The sequence below is a fragment of the Zea mays genome, chromosome 6, assembly GCF_902167145.1.
Source record: "Zea mays cultivar B73 chromosome 6, Zm-B73-REFERENCE-NAM-5.0, whole genome shotgun sequence".
Lineage (NCBI taxonomy): Eukaryota > Viridiplantae > Streptophyta > Magnoliopsida > Poales > Poaceae > Zea > Zea mays.
The window spans coordinates 159,235,693-159,256,771 of record NC_050101.1 but is presented as its reverse complement, the minus strand read 5'-3'; the positions used below and the strand labels follow the sequence as shown (position 1 = coordinate 159,256,771).

The 21,079-nt window shown below is 47.9% G+C and overlaps 2 protein-coding genes across 5 annotated transcripts; one reads left to right on the top strand and one right to left on the bottom strand.

Moving 5' to 3' along the window:
• Window positions 1-821: 821 nt before the first annotated feature.
• LOC103630384 (uncharacterized) lies at window positions 822-2,043 on the bottom strand. Of its 3 annotated transcripts, none has more exons than XR_555016.3 (3): window positions 1,723-2,043; window positions 1,503-1,570; window positions 822-1,267 (listed from the first exon to the last, which is right to left on the bottom strand). XR_555016.3 is itself a non-coding variant. In XM_020539566.3 (3 exons), exons 1-3 carry the CDS (start codon window positions 1,842-1,844, stop codon window positions 1,111-1,113), a joined length of 312 nt encoding a protein of 103 aa, XP_020395155.1. In that variant the 5' UTR covers window positions 1,845-1,955; the 3' UTR covers window positions 822-1,110. The 3 variants fall into 3 exon arrangements, 1 of the variants encoding a protein (XP_020395155.1); XR_002262899.2 differs by having other exon boundaries at window positions 1,507-1,570; window positions 1,723-1,972; XM_020539566.3 differs by having other exon boundaries at window positions 1,538-1,570; window positions 1,723-1,955.
• A 4,806-nt stretch (window positions 2,044-6,849) lies between these two features.
• LOC103630383 (CSC1-like protein At4g02900) lies at window positions 6,850-20,826 on the top strand. Of its 2 annotated transcripts, NM_001351690.1 has the most exons (12): window positions 6,959-7,419; window positions 14,391-14,774; window positions 14,989-15,138; window positions 15,564-15,699; window positions 15,808-15,909; window positions 16,134-16,253; window positions 16,396-16,476; window positions 16,617-16,957; window positions 18,471-18,716; window positions 18,830-19,154; window positions 20,033-20,266; window positions 20,403-20,824. In NM_001351690.1, exons 2-12 carry the CDS (start codon window positions 14,461-14,463, stop codon window positions 20,598-20,600), a joined length of 2,247 nt encoding a protein of 748 aa, NP_001338619.1. In that variant the 5' UTR covers window positions 6,959-7,419; window positions 14,391-14,460; the 3' UTR covers window positions 20,601-20,824. The 2 variants fall into 2 exon arrangements, with proteins under 2 accessions (XP_020395154.1, NP_001338619.1); XM_020539565.3 differs by lacking the exon at window positions 20,033-20,266 and having other exon boundaries at window positions 6,850-7,419; window positions 20,403-20,826.
• The last annotated feature ends 253 nt before the right edge of the window (window positions 20,827-21,079 follow it).

Sequence of the window (21,079 nt, the reverse complement as noted above, 5' to 3'; positions counted from 1 at the left end):
GGAACCTTTGGCTGGAAAGAAATAACAGAATTTTTCAAAGGAAGCATCGAAGCGCTGATCAAGTTGCTCTAGTGGTCAAGGATTATGTTAGTAACTGAAGGCTAGCTAGTTAGTTGGCTGTTTTGGCCCAGTGATTTTTCTTTCGGCTTCGGCTGTTTTTCTTTTCTATTTGCCTTTCTGTTCTTTTTTGTTGTTTTTCGCCTCCTTTCCCTTAAGATCTTTGGTGTTTGTATTTATCTTTCCCTTCTAATATAGATCGGAGCGGCAATCCTTTTGCCCCTCCCTTTCAAAAAAAAATATACTGAAACGCGAGATGAGCACACGCCGGAACGGTCAGAGATCAGAGAGAAGAAAATTAATAAGCCCATGCTTTTATACATAGTTAGTCAAACTTACGATGATTTAACTAGACATTATGCTACAATTGCATTCTTTTCTAGATGGGTAGACTACAATGTTTGCAACTGGTGTTTACCTTCCACCTGGATGCCCAATGTATACAAGAACACTTATGACTTTATGAGTCCCCCAGAACTGAGAATTCTGCTGGCAGCTTGCAATGCTAACTCAGTTGTTCTAGGCACTGTGATTACAGTTTTATCTCCTCCTGGAAGGTAGACCAAGTTGAAAATTGAAAGAAACAAGCCTAGAATGAATGTGTTACAGTGAATCAGCAAGTCTAGGATTATTATTAACACTACTTGAACTGGCATTTCCACTTTTCCAGGAAACTGTTTTGTTGAATTATAGTACCAATTGAGTTGGAATTTTCAAACAGCAACGAACTTATAGGAAGGCCTTGATCACCTGACAGGAGCGTCTTTGGGAACAATCTCTTCCATTCTACTATGACCATATAGGAAATAGTTTTACCAGTCCCTGCTGCCACATAAAACAAATACAATGACAGGTACAGATATATCAAATATTCAGTGAGAAGATGACAAGTATCCTCTGTATCTGAATAGTAAATAATAATGTCAAATCAGAATTCATAAGTGTCTCCTTTCTATTTCATTCTTCAGGGGAAATTAGGTAAAAGCTTCATAGTTCAAACCCACACATGATGTTCATCATCCACGGCCATTTTCAGAAAAGAGGAAGTATTCTCTATCGCAGATTCTTGAATGTCCATCCCATAAACACATCCACGGCCTGTTTTGTCAGCCACCATCTTAAGCAGAGCGAGCGTGTCATTGTCATTCCCGCATGGCCGCATGTGGCATCGACCACCGTATCCCCTTTCTGAACAATATTTCTCCAGAACCTAACCATAAACACACACAAAATTAGCTATCACCTATCGAAGAAACGTGCCCACTCGAGTTTATACTGTATCTACTCTCTGCAGCAGCTCAGTAAACACAGGGCTAAAATTGTACTAGTTGGCTACTTAACAAGCTTCAGAAGAAGCCCATACTGTTAATTTCAGCAATTCAGAGCTGGAAGAGATGTTTACACTATACAGTGCACACACTTAAACCAACAACGGGAATTAGTACCTACGCTTGGGCTACCTCGGTGGCCTTCCTCTTACCGGTGACGAAGCCCACTGCCGCCGCCTCCAACCCTGCGACGAAAAATTCGCCGACCAACGCCGACGTGAAGAAAAGGCATTAGAAGAGAAAGGGAAGCCAAAAGAACCAACCAAGTTCAAGCTGCTGCGCCGTCGAGACGTCCGCGGCGGCGAGCTGTGCAGCGGAGGCGCGAACGGATATATACCTCCTGGTCCGGCAATGGGGCGCGTCGCAGCTGGGTCGTCGCCGGAGTAAAGGAATTTGGGTTTCAGAGCGGAAGAGGAGGTGAAGGCGCAGCAACAGTGGAGGCTGCAGGGGCGGCGGCATCGTGGCGGGCAGGGGCAGCTGCGGGCGATATGCTACGCGTTTTGGACTACTTGAGATAAATCAACGGACCAAAATTGTCTGCGAGGCCGGGGAGACCGGAGAAAAAAAGAAAGAAAAAAAAAGATTGAAGCTCAGAGGTGCTCGTATCATCGGAGAAGGTGACAACGTGACGACCCATCGTCACAGAGCTTTTCATCATCGTTTCAATCAAATTTGGGGTGAAAATGGATTCCTATTTGAAGAGTGCCTAACCGCATGGATAAGCTCACATTAACCCGTCAATTTTGGATCCAATTCGGGATTTTTCTTGGGAAGTTTCGGGAAGAAATTGGAATAATATCGATTCATACAGAGGAAAAAGTTCTCTATTGATGCAAACGCTGTACCTAGAGGATAGGGATAGAGGAAGAGGGAAAAATCGAAATGAAATAAATAAAGAATAAAGCCAAACTCTGGACCTCAGGATTACTGATAGCTATGAGACCTACGCGCTAGCCAACTGCGCCACCACCCCGTTGTGATAGTTACGCAGATGAAGTACACAAAAAGCAGTTGGCACAATGGTGAACGGAATAGTAAACAACATTGGAAGGAAGGGGACATAGTCCTACACATGCGACTTCAACAATGGTGGACTTAGATAGGACTATGATTATTTAATGGCTCATAATTTATTAGTTCAAAACAAAAGACAACAACTGTATATTAAGGCTGTTTTTTTAATAAGGACTCGATTATATTAAGATGAGTAAAACAAAGTATAAAGATTTAGGGCCATCCATTTCAAAGATTTAAGGTTGCAAAAAAACCTTAGAAGTGGGGAGGCGAGGGATGAGGTCCCTGGTTTGCTGTCTATGGTACCTGTTCGATGGCTCGACATCGCTTGTATACAAGGCCTTTCCCTTACCACGATGTCGACTCGGTATGCTTCTACCACTTTTACGTACATGTCACTCATCTGTAGGAAACGATGACACCTAAGAGGGGGTGAATTAGGACTTCTAAAAACTTTATCTCAACTAGGTCGCAATTAAATCCATAGAGCAAAACATATGCAATTAAACAATATAGAATGTACAAACTTGGTTTTGTCTAAGTGTCGCTATCTCTACCGCAAAGACTAAGTTTCAATCCTAAATAATCTACCTAGAAAGACAAGATTGAAACTTAAATACTTAATGTAAATACGGAAGGTAAAGAGTAACGTAGAGATGCAAACTCTCGTAGATGACGCCGGTATTTTTACAGAGGTATCTGGAACCACGCAAGGTTCCGACTAATCCTCGTTGGTGTCCCTACGCCAAGGGAAGCCCATACGAGGGTTAAGCACCTCAGTTGAGTAACTTCGTAGAGAGATGTGTGCCTTCTCCACACGCAAAGTGGTGCTTCGCTTCCGGCTCCTCTCGGATGCTCCCCGTCGTCTCCACTATCGAGCTTCCGACCGAAAATGTCACGGGCCTCATTCCTCCGGTATACGGTGACGATCGTGACACAAACACGGTTATCACGGTCTCGCAAGACTCTCGCCCCACTCGATACAATTACAATGGCTCGCGCAAGAGCTAAAAGGTTGTGTGGTTTTTTCTAAACTCACTCAACTAACTAGGATTCATCTAGAGCAAGCGCTAATGCGGTCTAACTAACCTAAACACTTCACAAAGCACCTACGCTAATCACCGAATGATTCTACTAAACACTTGAGTGTTTGAGCTCTTAGAAATGTCTACAATATGCCTTGGAATGTTGCTTGGGCTCCCACTTTATTTATTGTCTGCACATGGTTTGTGTTTTTCTGATGATGGCTCGTGGATCCTGTAAAATATGTGTTAGAATTTGGAGATCCATGCGGGCACTACCATAAGGTGCTTGTCCCTTGTGTTCTTGGCTCTTGCATGCATTAGGTCGTTTCTGAGACCACATTGACGCAATGGACTCCATGGTGTTTGAGGTTGCTGAATTGGATGGAGCAGTAAATAATTTGTCACGCTAACAATAAATGAAAGGTTATTTGTTGGTTTAAACATTAGTAATTGCTACGAAGTACCATAATTTGTATAGAACACATCTAGTTTTTATTGATGCGTGACTTTAGCAACCACTCTATATTTTGATATATCTTTTTTATAAGTTTGAGTTCATGTGACTTATTTTAGAAACTTGAGCTCACAAACTTCCTCTTATTTGGTCTCTGTATGGTGAAATTATGTCATTCTATAATCTATATTCGTTTAGTCAGTCATTGTGAACTCTCTTCTAATCACTCTCTTCATTAACCGTATTGTACCAATACTGTTGGAGACTTGTTCTCAAATGCTATGAATCAAGAACAAGGCAACATAAAATGTTAAATATCAAAAGCCCTTCGTCCTCCTAATCATTATTTCCCTTTGGATATAATGAATTTAGGACGAAGGTCATGAAAGACGTACCTTCATAATTATAATAAAGAATGAAGAATATTCAAACACAATACAGAAGGTAATATGATTTCTGTAAACATTATTATTAATATACTTTTATTTATATTACTTATGTAGACAAAGATAAGTTACAAGTGTACCTTCGGCTTGAAGGAAAGAAAGTACAAGTGTGGCGCAAAAGTGAATGCCAAGTCAGCGTGAACAGTACGGGGATACTGTTCACCTATTTATAGGCACTAGGGATGGCAATTGGACCCGTGGGTATGGATACCCACGGGTTTCGTACCCGGTGGACATGGATTCGGGTTTGAAATTTTACCCATGGATACTATCGGGTCGGGTACCCGAAATACGGCGGGTAGGGTACGGATATTATGTTTTACCCATGGATATCCACTGGATACCCGAATTGTGTTTTTGTGGCCCATGAAAAAGAAGCCCAAAGGTTAAATCACTGAACCGCTAACCCTAACTCCCTAAATTCTCTACTCCTTTCCCTTCCCAGCCGTCTCGGCCGCCCACCCCACTACCCACCGCAGCCGCCACTCCCAGAGTCCCAGTCGTCCTCGTCCCAGCCTTCCCTGGAGGTGGAGGCCAGGAGCCCAGGACCCAGCGCCCCACGCGGCCACGCGGGCACGCGGCACTGCGGTAGTCCCCGTCCAGGCTCCCAGGCGGCGCCGCGGCGGCCAGGCCCCAACCGCGCGCCCCTGTCCAGGCTCCCAGGCGGCACCGCGACGGCCAGGCCCCAAGCCCCAGCCCCGCGCCCTCGCCCAGCACTCCAGCAGGCAGCAGCCCGCTGCCCCGCTGCCTAGGAGGCCAGGACGGCCACCAGTCGGCCAGTCTTCAGGCTTCAATCTTCATCCCGTTGCCCCGCTGCACGCTGCCCCGAGCGGTCGAGCTACGCCTGCGCGGCTGCGACCGGCGACCGTCCCCAAGCTGCGACTGCGACTGCGATCGGCGACCGTCCCCAACCTGCGGCGTCCCCGAGCTGTGCCTGCGCGCCTGCGTCGTCTGCCGTGTACTAGTCATGAACTGTACTATGAATCTATGGTTTGTAAATTGGTGATGTTGCTTATATATTTCACATGTTGTGATGTTATTTATTAACTCACATCTGTCATAAACTGTGTTGTTCATCAATTTGCATGCAGATTTATATTTTACAGTATCATATCCACCGGATACCCGATACCCGATACCCGACGGATACCCGGTGGGTACGGGTACGGGTCCATTTTTTTACCCGATTGACTTGGTGGGTATGGATATTTGTATAAGGGTCGGGTATGATATCGGGTCGGGTATTATCAGACCCGAACACAACCCGACCCGCTGCCATCCCTAATAGGCACTGGTCGCAGCCCATGCAAAATTACATTAATGCCCTTTACATTTATCAATAACTCTATGATAATTCTTCGAGGTCTAATCTGGTTTTTCATCTTTAAGTCGGTTTCCTTTTCCGCCGTTATCCCGAAGCTCTTCTACACACAGCTTCGACTCTGCGCCAACCTTTGTGTTCTTTGTGCTTCTCATACTGTGGCTCTGATCCGAGTCCGAAGATACCTGTTAATGTACTTTACTCCAGAAACATTGTTAAATCATGTTTTTGAGGACCTTCGGAAGCCGAAGGCCCCCAACAGTAGCCCCTCGCAATATTAATTTGTTAGAATGATAAATTCAGATTGCGAAATGGACGAAGGCTATGAGCCGAAGGTCCGAAAAAACACCTTCCCTTCTTTTAACAAATACATATGGAATGGAGTAAACAACAACATCAGTTAATCAAATCAAAAAAATATTATGCAGAGAGCGGAGACAATCCTATTCCTGTACTTTTTTTCTTGGAGTTTGGGTAAAAAATGACATGGGTGGTCGTTGGTGTCCTCAATATTGATTATCTCGACATCTCAGCTGCGAGGATAACTGCTTCTTTGGAATGTAGTATTGGAAAAAAGTACAGGAATAGGATTGGAATACATACGCAAAATAGAGGAATGGAAAACATGAAGTTTATAGGAATAGGTGTTTGGCTGAACTTCATAAGAAACACAGAAAACATAAACATGAGGTCTGAGTGGATGTTTTTTTCTACTGGTTTTCTACGAAATCAAACACAAAGGAAAGTTTCCTCCGTTTTTTCCTACATAAAATACTTGTGAACTAAAGGACGATACAACAGCTCAATTCTTAGGAATGTGAATCCTATATTTTTTCTTTGTTTTTACTGCGTTTTAAAGGAGCCCTAAGAATATACACATAGGAGATAATGTCAGGGTATCAAGGCTGTTTTGATGTCATCGACCATTAAAAAATTAAAACAATAAGTATGTAAAACTATATTCTATTATTAGATACTTCGTATAGATCTGGCAAAAAGGCAGCCACACACTTGGCCGCAGTTGTGGCGCTCACGAACCGTGGAAGTGCATACGTACGAACCTGCCTTCGGTTGGACACACACAAGTAAGTGGGACCCGACTCGTCTGTGTATAGTATACTGTACATCGTATATGTATGCATATGTGATGAATCATGCGGAACTCCTTTTTAATAAAGGGAATTTGCTGGCCAGGGGCGGCACCGCCGGCTTACGATTTGTTCAATTCTCGTGTGCTTCGCCCTCGCAAACGCATCCTTCTGGCCTCCACCTTTGGCCACGGCCATTTGATCGGCCAATTGCTAAAAGTTTGCGGAGAACGCGAGGAGGGGAGATAGCTGGGGCTACCATTTTGGTGCAGCTGGAGGCGCCGGCCGAAGAAGGATTCACGGCCCACGCCTTCTCTCTCCTCTCGCCCTGAAATGCAGGCGTAGATACGCGCGCGATGATCGTGAGCCCCTCCGCGCCCCTCCGTCGCACCTGTCTCGCGTTGGCCTCTCCTCTCGGCTCTCACGTGCAAACCTAGGCGCCGGCGCCGGCGTGCTCCTAGCGCTAGCGTGAGTGCACACGGCCAGAGCGAGGGACCGGCGGGCGGTGGCACGCGCCGTCCTTGTGCGGGGGCAGGACAGCAGAGGCGGCCACGGTGCTCGTGCTTGACGGGGCCACAGAGGCGGGAGGAGGATAACGGGAGTCTGGCAGGCCGGCATTGCCCGCATCACGCAGCATGCCGGGCGCCGGCAAGGCAGCAACGAATCCTGGCAGCGGCACCCCGCAGGTTAGTTGCAAAATCCCCACGGCATTTTCCCGTTACACGCCCCCCCAAATCGCATCTCTAATTCAATTGCACAAATTGTTTCAGTTTACTAGAATTTGTTGAATTATACGACTACTACATAATGGTTAATCACCGCCGGTTCGTAACCCCTCTTCACCGCCGATTATCGTCGTCATTTATGAAAGATGTTTGAAACTGGCGGTGATAAACTTCATCACCACCGGCTTGGCGTTTGATCCGTGGTGGAAACCACGGTGATTTTGACCGCCGGATCGTTTACCGAGCCGATGATGATACCAATTCAACACAGGCTCTATCGTAAACTGCGATCTTCTACCTTCTAAGTTCTAACCAACGGTGAAACTTTTTATCACCACCGGATTGCAAGTGTGTTCCGTAGTGGGCAACAAACCAACAGTTATAAATGCTCTCACCATTGGACCATAGACCGAGCCGGCGGTGAAAACATCTCACTGTTGGTTACTCCCTCCGTTTCTTTTTATTAGTCGCTGGGTAGTGTAAAATTACACTATCCAGCGACTAATAAAAAGAAACGGAGGGAGTACTTGATTTGAAACCCCATTGCATCCCGCCTGTCTTTAAACTGGCGGTGAACATTGTCACTGCCAGTTCTAGTTAAACCGGTAGTGAAAGCACAATATGTTGCAGTGATAATGTTGGTAAAATCATTAAGATTTTGAGAGGCGAGGTTAAACCAAAGGGTCATTAGTTAGTCATTTTTATTTCTCTTGCATGTTTTCATTATATATTTTTAGGAAACATGAGGGGTTTGCCCCCACTGGGTATACATAAATAGATAATATTCAAGAAGGAAAACAGCCAGAAAAAGAATTACAAGAAGCTATCTAGCGAGTTGTTTTTGTTATTGTTAGAATACCCTCTCACCATCTGTAATGGGCTTGGCCCAGCTATTGTATTAATAGATCACCCAACCCCTGTTAGGGTTAGGGTTTCCAATATGGTATAGAGCCAGTTTTTTCCCCCTCCTCTCTCCCACAGCAGCCGCCGCCACCTTCCTCTGCTCTCCCCTGCTTCCACTGCGCCGCCGGCTGCCTCCTCCGCGCGGGCCGCCTGGGCTGGGCACCTGCGCTGCCCTCCTGCACCGCCGGTTCCGTGCGGCCCTGCTCCACTCGCGCCAGCCGCCGCCGACCCTGCCCCCATCTGCTCCGGCCGCCGCCGCCTCCTCTGCTCCACCCGCCGCCACCTCCTCTCTCTCCCACCGGCTCTCTCTCTCCTGCTCTCTTCCTCGCAGCAGCCCCGCGCCAGGAAGCTGCCGTGGACCGCGCCCTGCTCATCCGCCCCGACGCCCGGCCGACCGGGTCCGCGCGACCCGCGCGCCTGGCCGCTCGCCGACGTCGGCCGCGCCCTTCTGCTCCGGTCCGTCGCCGTCCCGTCTCCCTGCCGGTCGCGCCCGCTGCTGGCTCCTCGCGCTCCGACTGCGGCCCTGCTCCCCGTGCTCCATGGCGTCCCTCCCCCCAACCGTCGCCATGACCACTGTCGCGACTGCAGCCGCTGACCCGGCCCACCCCGTCGACTCCGAGCTCGGATTCCCCCTGCCCAGCGCTGCCGGTGCCACCACCGCGGTCAGCACGCGTGCCGCCGGCCCCATCACCTCCGGATTTGGCCTACCGGGCTACCCGACGCGCAGCGGTGTCCTCACCGGTCTTCTCTCGCCGACACGTCTTCCTCGACACCCGCCCCCTGGATTCTCCCCCACTCGGACGCTCTCCACCGACTCCACCGTGTCATCGGCTATCGCGGCCATCCAGGCTGCCCTAGCCGCCTCTCAGGAGCGCGAGCGCGCCGCATCCCGCGCCCTGGAACAGGAGCGCGCCCTGGCCGCCACACTGACCGCCCAGATGGCCACCGCGCAGCGCATCGTCATCGGCCCTCCTCCGGTCGACCAGGAGACACTCCTGCCCACCCCAGAGGCTCCCCACGCCTCTGGACTCGATGCCGACCACATCGCCGCTCTCCACGGCCAGGCCGCTGGACTTCAGAACATTCGGTCCCTCGTGTCCGTCGTTCTGGACCCGGCGTCCTCCCACTACCCTCGCTGGAAGGGGCAGGTCCTTCTCACCCTGCGGCGCTACGCCCTCGACGACCACGTCCTCGACGACGTCGCCACCCCGCCATCCCGGGCCTGGTCCCTGATGGACTCCGTGGTCCTCTCCTGGCTCCACGGAACCATCACCGTCGAGCTCCAGGACATCATCCGCGACCAGGCGGACACAGGTCGCCAGGCGTGGCTCGCCCTCGAAGAACAGTTCCTCGGGAACCGGGACGCTCGCGCTCTGCACCTCGACGCCCAGTTCCACCTGTTCTCTCAGGGGGACCTCTCTGTGGACGAGTACTGCCGCCAGATGAAGGGCATGGCGGACTCTCTCCGCGACCTCGGCGAGCCTGTCGCCGACCGGACCTTGGTGTTGAACCTTCTGCGTGGCCTCAGCCCCCGCTATGGCCACCTGAAGGCTCTCATCAAGAGGACCGTTCCTTTTCCCACATTCCATGCCGTCAGGAACGAGCTTCTCCTCGAGGAGCTCACCATGGCACATGAGGCCACTGCTCTGGCTCCGGCGCTCTATAGCGCTCCTCCCGGTGATCAGGCACCTTCCGGGGGACAGGCCCCTCGCCCTCCGTCGACCGGGGCCTCTACCCGCCCCACACCTGTCGTCCCTGCGGCCCCTCGTCAGGCGTCCATCGCTGACGGCAGTCGTCGTTCCCGCAAGGGTGGCCGTGGGGGTGGCGGCTCCTCTCGTGGTGGTCCCCCCGGCCGGGGTGGCGGCCAGGCGTGGCCGTCACTCTATAACCCCTGGACCGGGACCATCGCCATGTGGCCGGGTCAGGCACCACGTGCCTCCCGTCCTCCGGTGCCGGCCCTCCTGACTGTGCCACCCTACGGCGTGCCACCCTACGGCGTGCCTCCCACGCCTCCCTATGGCGTGCCTGCATCACATCCGGCTCCGCCCCACCTCCTGCCCCCGGGGACCCCCACGACGACTTGGTCCCCGCTGTCTGGAGGCTGGGACAACGCCTCCCTCGCCGCCGCTTTCAGCACCATGGCGATGACCCCTCCTTCCTCCGACTGGGTGATCGACTCTGGTGCCTCCTACCACACCACTCCCACTACAGGCACGCTCTCTCGCTCCCATCCCCCCCACTCCTCTCATCCTTCATCGATCGTCGTTGGGAACGGTTCCACTCTGCCCGTCACCTCAGTCGGTGCCTCGGTTCTCCCTGGACCGTTCTACCTCAACGACGTTCTCGTTGCCCCCCACATCACTCATAATCTCCTTTCTGTTCGTCGTTTCACCACTGACAACTCTTGTTCCATTGAGTTTGACCCCTCTGGTTTCTCTGTGAAGGATCTGGCCACCAGGACTCCCCTCGCCCGCTGTGACAGCTCGGGGCCCCTCTACACGCTCCGACCATCCACCTCCGGCGCGTCACCGCCTCCTGCCCTGGTCTCCACCACCTCCTCCACCACTTGGCATCGTCGTCTCGGACATCCCGGACCTGACGTCATGACCAAGATTACCAGTAGCCTAGATCCTTCATGTAGTAGGGGACATTTTGGAGGCATATGTCATGCGTGTCAGTTAGGCCGGCATACTCGCCTCCCGTTCACCACTTCTTCTTCTCGGGCTGAGCAGACTTTTGACTTGGTTCATTGTGATCTCTGGACCTCTCCTGTACTCAGTCTTTCTGGTTATAAATACTATTTGGTGATCTTGGATGATTTTTCCCATTTTCTTTGGACTTTTCCTCTTAGATTGAAATCCGACACATTCACCACCCTCACACACTTCTTCGCCTGGGTCTCCACCCAGTTTCACCGCCCGGTCCGTGCCCTGCAGTGTGACAATGGCCGCGAGTTCGACAATCACGCCTCCCGCTCTTTCTTTCTCACTCATGGCGTCCAGTTGTGTCTCTCGTGCCCTTACACCTCTGCCCAAAACGGCCGGGCCGAACGCATGATTCGCACCACCACCAATATGATCCGCTGCCTTCTCTTCCAGGCGTCTCTCCCTGCCAGCTACTGGGCAGAGGCCCTACGCACCGCCACCCACCTTCTGAACCGCCTTCCCTCCAAGGCGGTGAGCCACCCTACTCCCTACTTCGCCCTGTACGACACCGCCCCCACCTACGCCCACCTTCGTGTGTTCGGTTGTGCCTGCTACCCTAACACTTCTGCTACCGCCCCTCATAAGCTTTCTCCTCGCTCCACCCGCTGCCACTTCCTTGGCTACTCATCTGACCACAAGGGGTATCGATGTCTGGACCTCGCCTCCCACCGCATCATCATCTCTCGTCACGTCGTCTTCGACGAGGATGTGTTTCCCCTTGCTGGCCCCTCCCCACCTACCGATCTCGACTCCCTCCTCGAGTCCGATCCGGTCCCCACCCCCTCCCAGCCTCCCCGCCTTGCGCCGTTACCCGCACCCTGTGCGGCCCCGACGCCGCGACTCGCGCCTATTCCCGCGCCACGCGCGGCTCCGTCGATCACGCCTGCGCCACGCGCGGCCCCGTCGACCACGCCTGCGCCACGCGCGGCCCCGCCGACCCCTCCCGCACCATGCGCGGCCTCGTCGACGCCCACGGCTCGCTTCGCCGACCCCGCGCTTGTCTACCGCCGCCGTCGCCACGTCACTACATCGGCACCTGCCGACCCGGGCCCGTCGACGAGCCCGGTGCGCTTCGCCGACCCCGCCGTCGTCTATCACCGCCGCGAGTCGGCCACGCCCGTGGCCCCCGACGTCCCGGCAGGCCGCCCCGAGCCACCGGTGTACCACCCGATCGCCATCCACCGCGACCCCGGGCACGTCCACCCGATGGTGACCCGGCGCGCCGCCGGCATTCTTCGACCTGTCGACCGGCTGATCTTGGCAGCTGATACGACTGCCACTCCACCGGACGCCTCCCCGGTCCCCTCCTCCGTTCGTACCGCTCTCGCCGACCCACACTGGCGACGCGCTATGGAGGAGGAGTACGCGGCCCTCCTGGCCAACCACACCTGGGACCTGGTGCCGTGTCCACCAGGCACCAACGTGGTCACCGGCAAGTGGCTCTTTCGCCACAAGCTTACCTCGGACGGCTCCCTCGACCGCTACAAGGCCCGTTGGGTCCTTCGGGGCTTCACCCAACGCCCCGGAGTGGACTACGACGAGACCTTCAGCCCCGTCGTCAAGTTTACCACTGTTCGCACCGTCCTCTCCCTCGCCCTCTCCTAGGACTGGGCGATCCATCAGCTCGACGTCAAGAATGCCTTCCTCCACGGCACTCTGACGGAGACTGTCTACTGCAGCCAGCCCACCGGCTTCGTCGACGAAGCCCGTCCGGATCTGGTCTGCCGGCTGAACCGCTCTCTCTACGGCCTCAAGCAGGCGCCGCGGGCCTGGTACAGTCGCTTCGCTTCCTACTTGGCCTCCATCGGCTTCGTCGAGGCCAAGTCGGACACGTCCCTCTTCATCTACCGACGCGGCGACGACACCGTCTTCCTTCTGCTCTACGTCGACGACATTGTGCTCACGGCATCCACCGCCGACCTTCTACAGCGCACGATCGTCGCCCTGCAGCGGGAGTTCGCGATGAAGGACCTGGGGCCCCTCCACCACTTCCTCGGCATAACCGCTGAGCGTCGGCCCCAGGGTCTCTTCCTCCATCAGCGCCAATACGCCATCGACATACTGGAGCGGGCCGGCATGTCCGACTGCAAGGCCTGCTCCACGCCTGTCGACACTCAGGCGAAGCTCTCAGAGGACGACGGGCCCCTGGTCGCCGATCCGACGTCCTACCGGAGCCTCACCGGCGCGCTCCAGTACCTCACCTTCTCCAGGCCTGACATCGCCTACGCCGTCCAGCAGGTGTGCCTCCATATGCACGCCCCGCGGGAGCCTCATCTCACCGCTCTCAAGAGGATCCTACGCTACCTCCGCGGCTCCCTCGACTACGGCCTCCTTCTCCGACCATCCCCGACGTCAGACCTCGTGGTCTACACCGACGCCGACTGGGCTGGCTGTCCGGACACGCGTCGATCCACCTCCGGTTACGCCGTGTTCCTGGGCGCTAACCTCGTCTCCTGGGCCGCCAAGCGGCAGCCTGTTGTCTCTCGCTCCAGTGCTGAGGCCGAGTACCGCGCTGTGGCCAACGGTGTGGCAGAGGCCTCCTGGCTGCGACAGCTCCTCCACGAGCTCCACAGTCCCCTCCAGCGCGCCACCCTCGTCTACTGCGACAACGTCAGCGCTGTCTACCTCTCCACCAATCCCGTGCAGCATCAGCGCACGAAGCACGTGGAGATCGACCTGCACTTTGTCCGGGAGCGTGTCGCCGCCGGTGACGTTCGGGTTCTCAGCGTCCCCACCACGCTGCAGTTCGCCGACATCTTCACCAAGGGGTTACCGTCGAGTGTATTTTCAGACTTTCGCTCCAGTCTCAACATCTGTACAGGATAGAGTTGTGACTGCGGGGGGTGTTAGAATACCCTCTCACCATCTGTAATGGGCCTGGCCCAGTTATTGTATTAATAGATCACCCAACCCCTGTTAGGGTTAGGGTTTCCAATAGTTATGTTTGTTGTTCAATTAAGCGTGGAATTGGAAAATTTTGTACCATTCATTTTATGTTTTACTTTTGTTATCTATCCAAACATGACCCACTGTGGGTGATTTAGGGGCTTAAATGTTGGCCCTAAGCATGAGAGCTTACTAGCTCTATGGCCTCTATTATGTATGATAGATAGCTTTTGTCGAGCCTTTTATATATTCTCCCTCCATTTTGGATAATCATCTTCAGAGCATTGATTAAGGGGATTAACACTAACTATTGATGCGTTAACAAGAATTTACCAATTCTATGGCCTAGTTTCATTTGATGGACTAACCAGCGGACATATTTATTATTGCAAATGTTAATGGCCTACTTCTCTTGACTGTTTGTTTGCTTATATGCAGCCTTCTGCTTGAACAGCTCGCTAATAATAATCTATGATGCTTATTCAGGAGTGAATCCCATAATAGAGATATGGGTTCTCTCACTGACATTGGAGTTTCTGCGGGACTAAACATACTATCTGCAGTGGGTTTCCTTCTTGCATTTGCTGTTCTCAGGATACAACCTATTAACGATCGGGTGTACTTTCCTAAATGGTACCTTAAAGGGACAAGAAGCAGCCCAAGGCAGTTGGGAAATGTTTTCTTGAAGTTTGTGAATGCAGATTTCTCAACATATATCCGGTTTCTAAACTGGATGCCTGCAGCACTGAAAATGCCAGAACCTGAACTTATTGAACATGCGGGACTTGACTCTGCGGTATACGTCCGCATCTATCTTCTTGGGTGAGCATGATATTCGTTTTTCTCAATTTTCATATTGCACGATTGTTTTTAGTTTCATGTCTTAAAAGCTAAAAAATAATTAGCTGGACTGCCAGCTTGATATTAGATCATGATCATTTGACTTAACGGAACATATATATACACTGGAAAATCAATATATTTATAGCATTAGTGCATTAAATTTTATGATGCTGAATATGTTCTTCATTTGCAGTTTGAAAATATTTGTGCCAATTGCGCTACTAGCATTTGCTGTTCTAGTTCCTGTCAATTGGACTAGTGGAACATTGGAAAATGAAAAGGGACTAAGTTATGACCAGATTGATAAGCTTTCAATATCAAATCTTGGAAAAGGTTCGAAAAGGTGTGAACTAATTCTACTACTTGCTTATGATATTTGTTGTTTAGTGCATTTTGCAGCGGTAGAATTGAGCATGCCTCCTTTTTATCTGGATAATTTTGTGTTGCATGATACACTGCATTTCGATTGTGTTTGTCCTAACATCTCATTTTCAAATATCTAATATCTATTTTCTCAGTCTTGTTGGAGATTAGTATAGAGTCTTAACTAGAACACAAACAGATTGACTGCAACTGTAAGAATATGATCAAAAGAAACACAATCATTTCTGATATCTACATATCTTTTTAAGCATCTGTTCGTTTATGTAGTTGACGATTCTCAACTTTCATTATCTCCTGTTACTTCACATAGCCTGATAAATTTTCTATTTTTTATCTTTTTGTGGGAAGAAATATATCTACTGAATTCTTGAACTATTTTCATAGGTTTTGGGCACACATAGCGATGTCCTATGTGTTTACATTTTGGACGTTCTTTGTGTTGTATCATGAGTATAAGGTTGTGACAACAATGAGGTTGCGCTTTCTTGCTAATCAAAATCGTCGACCTGATCAATACACAGTAAATGTTCTATCCTTGCACTTTTTTTGGTAAATGTGTCAGTTTTACTATATTTATCTGTTAAGTTTGTGTCTTATTCAAGTCCTGATTCTTTTCCTATTTATTTAGGTTCTTGTGCGAAATGTACCTCCAGACCCAGATGAATCAGTTAGTGAGCACGTTGAGCACTTCTTTGCTGTGAATCACCGTGATCATTACCTTAGTCACCAGGTTCTAACTTTTATTTGATTATGTGCACTGTAGTACTGTCATGATGATTTATATAATCAGGCAATTAAAAAATTGTTTATATTTCATTTTTTTCTTTGATTGTACTTCTAACTCTTCAATTCAAGCAGAAAGAGTTGCTTCTTTTCCTGTCTTGTTCTTTTTGAATGTGAGATCACATGTCCATTTAGAAGCAGAAAGAGTAACTTTATAAATCTGATCAACAGATTGTATACAATGCAAACCACCTTTCTGGCTTGGTTGAGAAGAAAAAAGGCCTGCAAAACTGGTTAATCTACTACGAAAACAAACATGCTAAAAACCCTGCAAAAAGGCCAAAAATAAAGGTACAACTTCTCTATTTGAGACATTCTCTTGCATTGAATGACTTTTTTTCTCTTGCACTGAACTACTTTTGTCATCTAAAATGCTATTTCAATGGATTCATAAAAGATTGCAAGTTGTATGACTCCAGTAAATTTCTTACAGACAGGACTGTGGGGTCTTTGGGGACAAAGAGTGGATGCTATAGAATACTACCAAAAAGAAATTGAGGATTTATGTAAACAGGTATACTAAATCAACAACCACCTTTCATTATTTGATACCATCGTCAGACTGTCAGGAACCCTCCTAGCTTTCTTCAATTTTATAACCAATTTACTTGATCCCATTTATAGTGCTGAACAATATTTTCACATGCATCACAGGAGGATGAGGAGAGACAAAAGGTGGTCAATGATCCAAATTATATCATGCCAGCAGCATTTGTGTCTTTCAAAACACAGTGGGGGGCTGCTGTTTGTGCTCAAACACAGCAGACAAGTAATCCAACCGTGTGGTTAACTGAGTGGGCTCCAGAACCTCGTGATGTTTTCTGGGCTAATCTCGCAATCCCTTTTGTTGAGCTCTCAGTTAGGAGGCTTATTGTAGCTGTTGCCTTCTTCTTTCTGACCTTTTTCTTCATGATACCAATTGCTATTGTTCAGTCCTTGGCAAACCTAGATGATATCGTCAAGGTGCTTCCTTTCTTGAAACCTATAATCGAAAGGTGAGTTTTATTATTTGTTAGTTTACAGTTAAGAATCACGAAAAAAACATTTTCTGCATGCTATTTTACATGTAGGTTTCATTTACTCCTACCAGTGACTCACTATCAATATGGTCTCCAAGCGGGCCTTTTTTGCCACAACAGAGACACATTTTACAATATAAAAAACTGTTTGAAATTAAGATGGTCAATGTTTGAAATTTATTAGTCTATGTTAGTATCGTTTAGGCCGCCGTAAGGCGTCAGTTGTACCCCAGTCTATTTTAGACCTTGTTTATTTCTTCTTTTAATATAATGATACGTAGCTCTCCTGCGTGTTCGAGAAAAAAAACATTTTACAATATAAAAAAACTGTTTGAAATTAAGATGGTCAATGTTTGAAATTTATTAGTAGGCATCAGTTTAAGAGCTTCATAGCTTTAGCATAGCCTCTTATGTAGATTTTGGCGAAAGGGCCTCTAGCTGAGTTGGTTAGGTGGTCTGAGTAGCACTCCTCAGGTCCTGGGTTCGACTCCCCGTGGGAGCGAATTTCAGGTTGTGGTTAAAAAAATCCCCTCGTCTGTCCCATGCCAAAGCACAGGTCTAAGACTCAGCCCCGGTCGTGGTTGTTCTCACATGGGCTTCGATGCCGCTGTGTATGGGTGGGGCAGGGGTTCGGGGGTTTTCTCGACCTGTGTGAGAAGGTTTTCTTCTTAATATAATGCCCGGGGGTTGTCTTACCCCCCGCAGGTCGAGTTTTTTTTATGTAGATTGTGTTTTTTCAATGTAAAAGATATTTTTTGAACGTAGATTTTGTGATACTAAGGGGTGTTTAAATGCACTAGAAGTAATAGTTAGCTGTTAAAATTAGCTGAGACATCAAAACAGTCTAGCTAATAGTTAGCTAGCTATTTGTTAGCTAGCTAATTCCAATAGCAATTTTTAGCCAACTAACTATTTAGGTAGCAATTTCTAGTGCATTCAAACACCCCCTAAGACACTCTTGCTAAATCATTTGACTCAATGCCTATTTAGGTAGCTTTTGCTTCTACATAGTCAGATTTGGTTACCTCTTCTAGGAAGCAGATTGGTCCTAACCTTTATTATCTAATTCCATCCCACCCACCTATCCTATAGTTGCTGAGAGGTTTTTGCTTTTATGAACATTTCCATGGGGAGGGTGCACATCTACTAGTATACTAAGTTATAATCACATTTTACCTTTAGTTGCGAATATGGTATCTTGAATCTTTGAATGTTGCAATTATGTTCGCTTGTAGGTGTACTGATTAGTGATTACTATTGGTCCATTTTCGTAAAGTGTTGCCAGATCGTATCACTAAATGAATGACAATTGTGTTCAATGTGCAAGAAATTTTTGCTTGACGATTTACAAAAATGCATTACTGGTTGCAGGTACCAAGATTTTCCTTGGAATATGCATACATAAAATCCAACACCTTCCTGTATGGTAAATAATTTGCAACATAATTGTTGTCTTATGGACCTAAATCCTATCGTCTTTGTCATGCAGAAATTCTCTTAAGTCAGTTATCCAAGGCTTCTTGCCAGGAATCATATTGAAAATCTTTCTTATACTTCTCCCAACAATTCTAATGGCCATGAGCAAGATTGAAGGACACACATCGCTCTCTGGATTGGACAGGAAAACAGCAACGAAGTACTACATTTTCCTTTTCGTAAATGTATTCTTGGGGAGTGTAATAACTGGAACAGCATTCCAACAACTAGACAACTTCATACATCAGTCCGCAAATAAGTACGCTGAATTTAAACATCATTTCTTGCATTATGATAGTTTTGGTCAAATTTCTATCTACTTAAAAGTTGCATTATCTTATTCTATTTCATTTTCACTTGTCTCGCCTCAAGAATTCCAGAGGTTGTTGGAGAGTCCATTCCTATGAAGGCAGCATTTTTCATGACATACATAATGGTTGATGGCTGGTCTGGTATAGCTGCTGAAGTTCTTCGGTTGAAGGCATTAGTCATATTCCATATAAAGAATGCGTTCTTGGTCAGAACGGAGCACGACCGTGAGCAGGCCATGGATCCTGGAAGCCTGGATTTTTACAACTGTGAACCACGATTACAGCTGTATTTTCTGCTTGGGCTTGTATATGCAGTTGTCACGCCAATGCTTCTTCCCTTCATCATAGTGTTCTTCAGCCTTGCATATCTTGTTTTCAGACATCAGGTACTACTCTCTTTGAGTTTAAATTACCATTACGCCCCGTTTGGATCATTGTAATTGAATTCCATTTTAATAATAGTAACTTAGGCATATATCAATTAAGTTAATTCAGTTTTATGCAAAATATATTTGTATACTATTATTAGTAAGATGTCGGAGATATTTATTTGCTACATTTTTACTATAGAGGAGTGAGACAAAGAGTGTCATGTAAGTTACAGAGTAGAAACTAATTTTACTAATGCATAAAATCATTTCCCACCCTCCACCCCATGAATTTGAGATATGCTTATATCCGAACTTTGGAAAGTGGTGGAATGTCAAATTCCAAACTAAATAAGTTATTTTATTGAGTGAATTTCAATTCCTCTAAAATGAAGAGATCCAAACGCCCCGTTATGTTTGTTGGAATCTTGTTCACATTCCATAAAGAACAATAACTTTTTTTTGAAAGGAAGGGGCAAAAGACTTGCCGCTTCAACATATATTAGATTAGAGAAGAATGAAAGGGAGAATACAAAACCTTAGCAACTGGAGGGAAGAGGAAAAGAAAAATAATAGTAAGAAAACAAAAAAACCACTAGCCAAGTCAAACAAGACCTCAGCAACTAGCAATATCCTTGACTGCAAGAGCAACTTGATCTACATTTCTATGCTGACTTCGAAAAATTCTGTTATTTTTTCCAACCATAAATTCCACTAAAATTGAATTAACAGACCGTCGAAACATCTTGACTGTCTGCTGCAAAGGCTACGCAAACCAGTCCACCAATCATACAAAGACAGCTTTGTCAATATTTCATTTGATACTTCAAGTACCATGCTCTGTTTTCGTTCTTCTCTAACATGGGTCCCTAATATAATTTCCCCTTTTTTGCAAGATAATTAACGTATATACTCAGCACTACGAAAGTGGTGCACAATTCTGGCCAGATGTTCACATGCGACTAATTATAGCGCTGATAGTATCACAAATCCTCCTACTGGGGCTGCTGAGTACACAGGAGGCAGAGAAGTCTACTGTTGCCCTTCTCCCGCTTCCTGTCCTCTCCATTTGGTTCCACTATGTTTGCAAGGGCCGGTTTGAACCAGCGTTTGTGAAGTTCCCCTTGCAGGCAAGACCAAAAAATTAGCTCACTAATATATCTGAATAGTGTCATAATAAATCAATGTTAAGGTATAATAGCATGGAAAACACAGAAAAATGTGATCTGTTCTGACTTAATTTGCCGTGCACTTTCTATTTGGCAGGATGCTATGGTAAAGGACACATTGGAACGGGCGCATGACCCGACTTTAAATTTGAGAGAGTACCTAAAGGGTGCTTATGTGCATCCAGTCTTCCAGAAAAATGATATCTACAAGGTTATCGCCGTCGACGAGGAAGAGAAGAACCCCATGGTTGTGACAAAGAGGCAATCTCGCATGAACGCACCGGCCGGAAGCTAATTGAATTCCAGTTCTGGTGGTACTAACGAAGGGGAATTCAGTTGGATGCCTCCTACCTAAAGCCTGATTCTTTCATGAGCAAATAGCCCAGTAATCTTGTAAATGTTTGGGGAAAATGGAAATACAGGAGGCAGTAGGATAGTGAAACAGGCTGTATTATATATGATCCACAATTTATTAATTTCATTAGTGATTACAATTATTAATAAAAACAAATTTACAATTATTTTTTTGTTTCTTTGTAATTCCATACTTCTATATTCCTTGAAGAAAAAGTGTAAAAGGCAGGAACAAAAGCTGACGAAAGGATTAGTAATTCTGCCAGTGCGGTGCAAAGTTTTTTTTAAAAAAAAAATTAAACTTGTGTTAATGTTTGGACAAATGTCATCTCAGTGTGAGCATTATTTCCAGTATGTGATTCACTTTGTACATTTCAATACCTCAACAATATCATGATCACTTCCTCGTACATACACGTC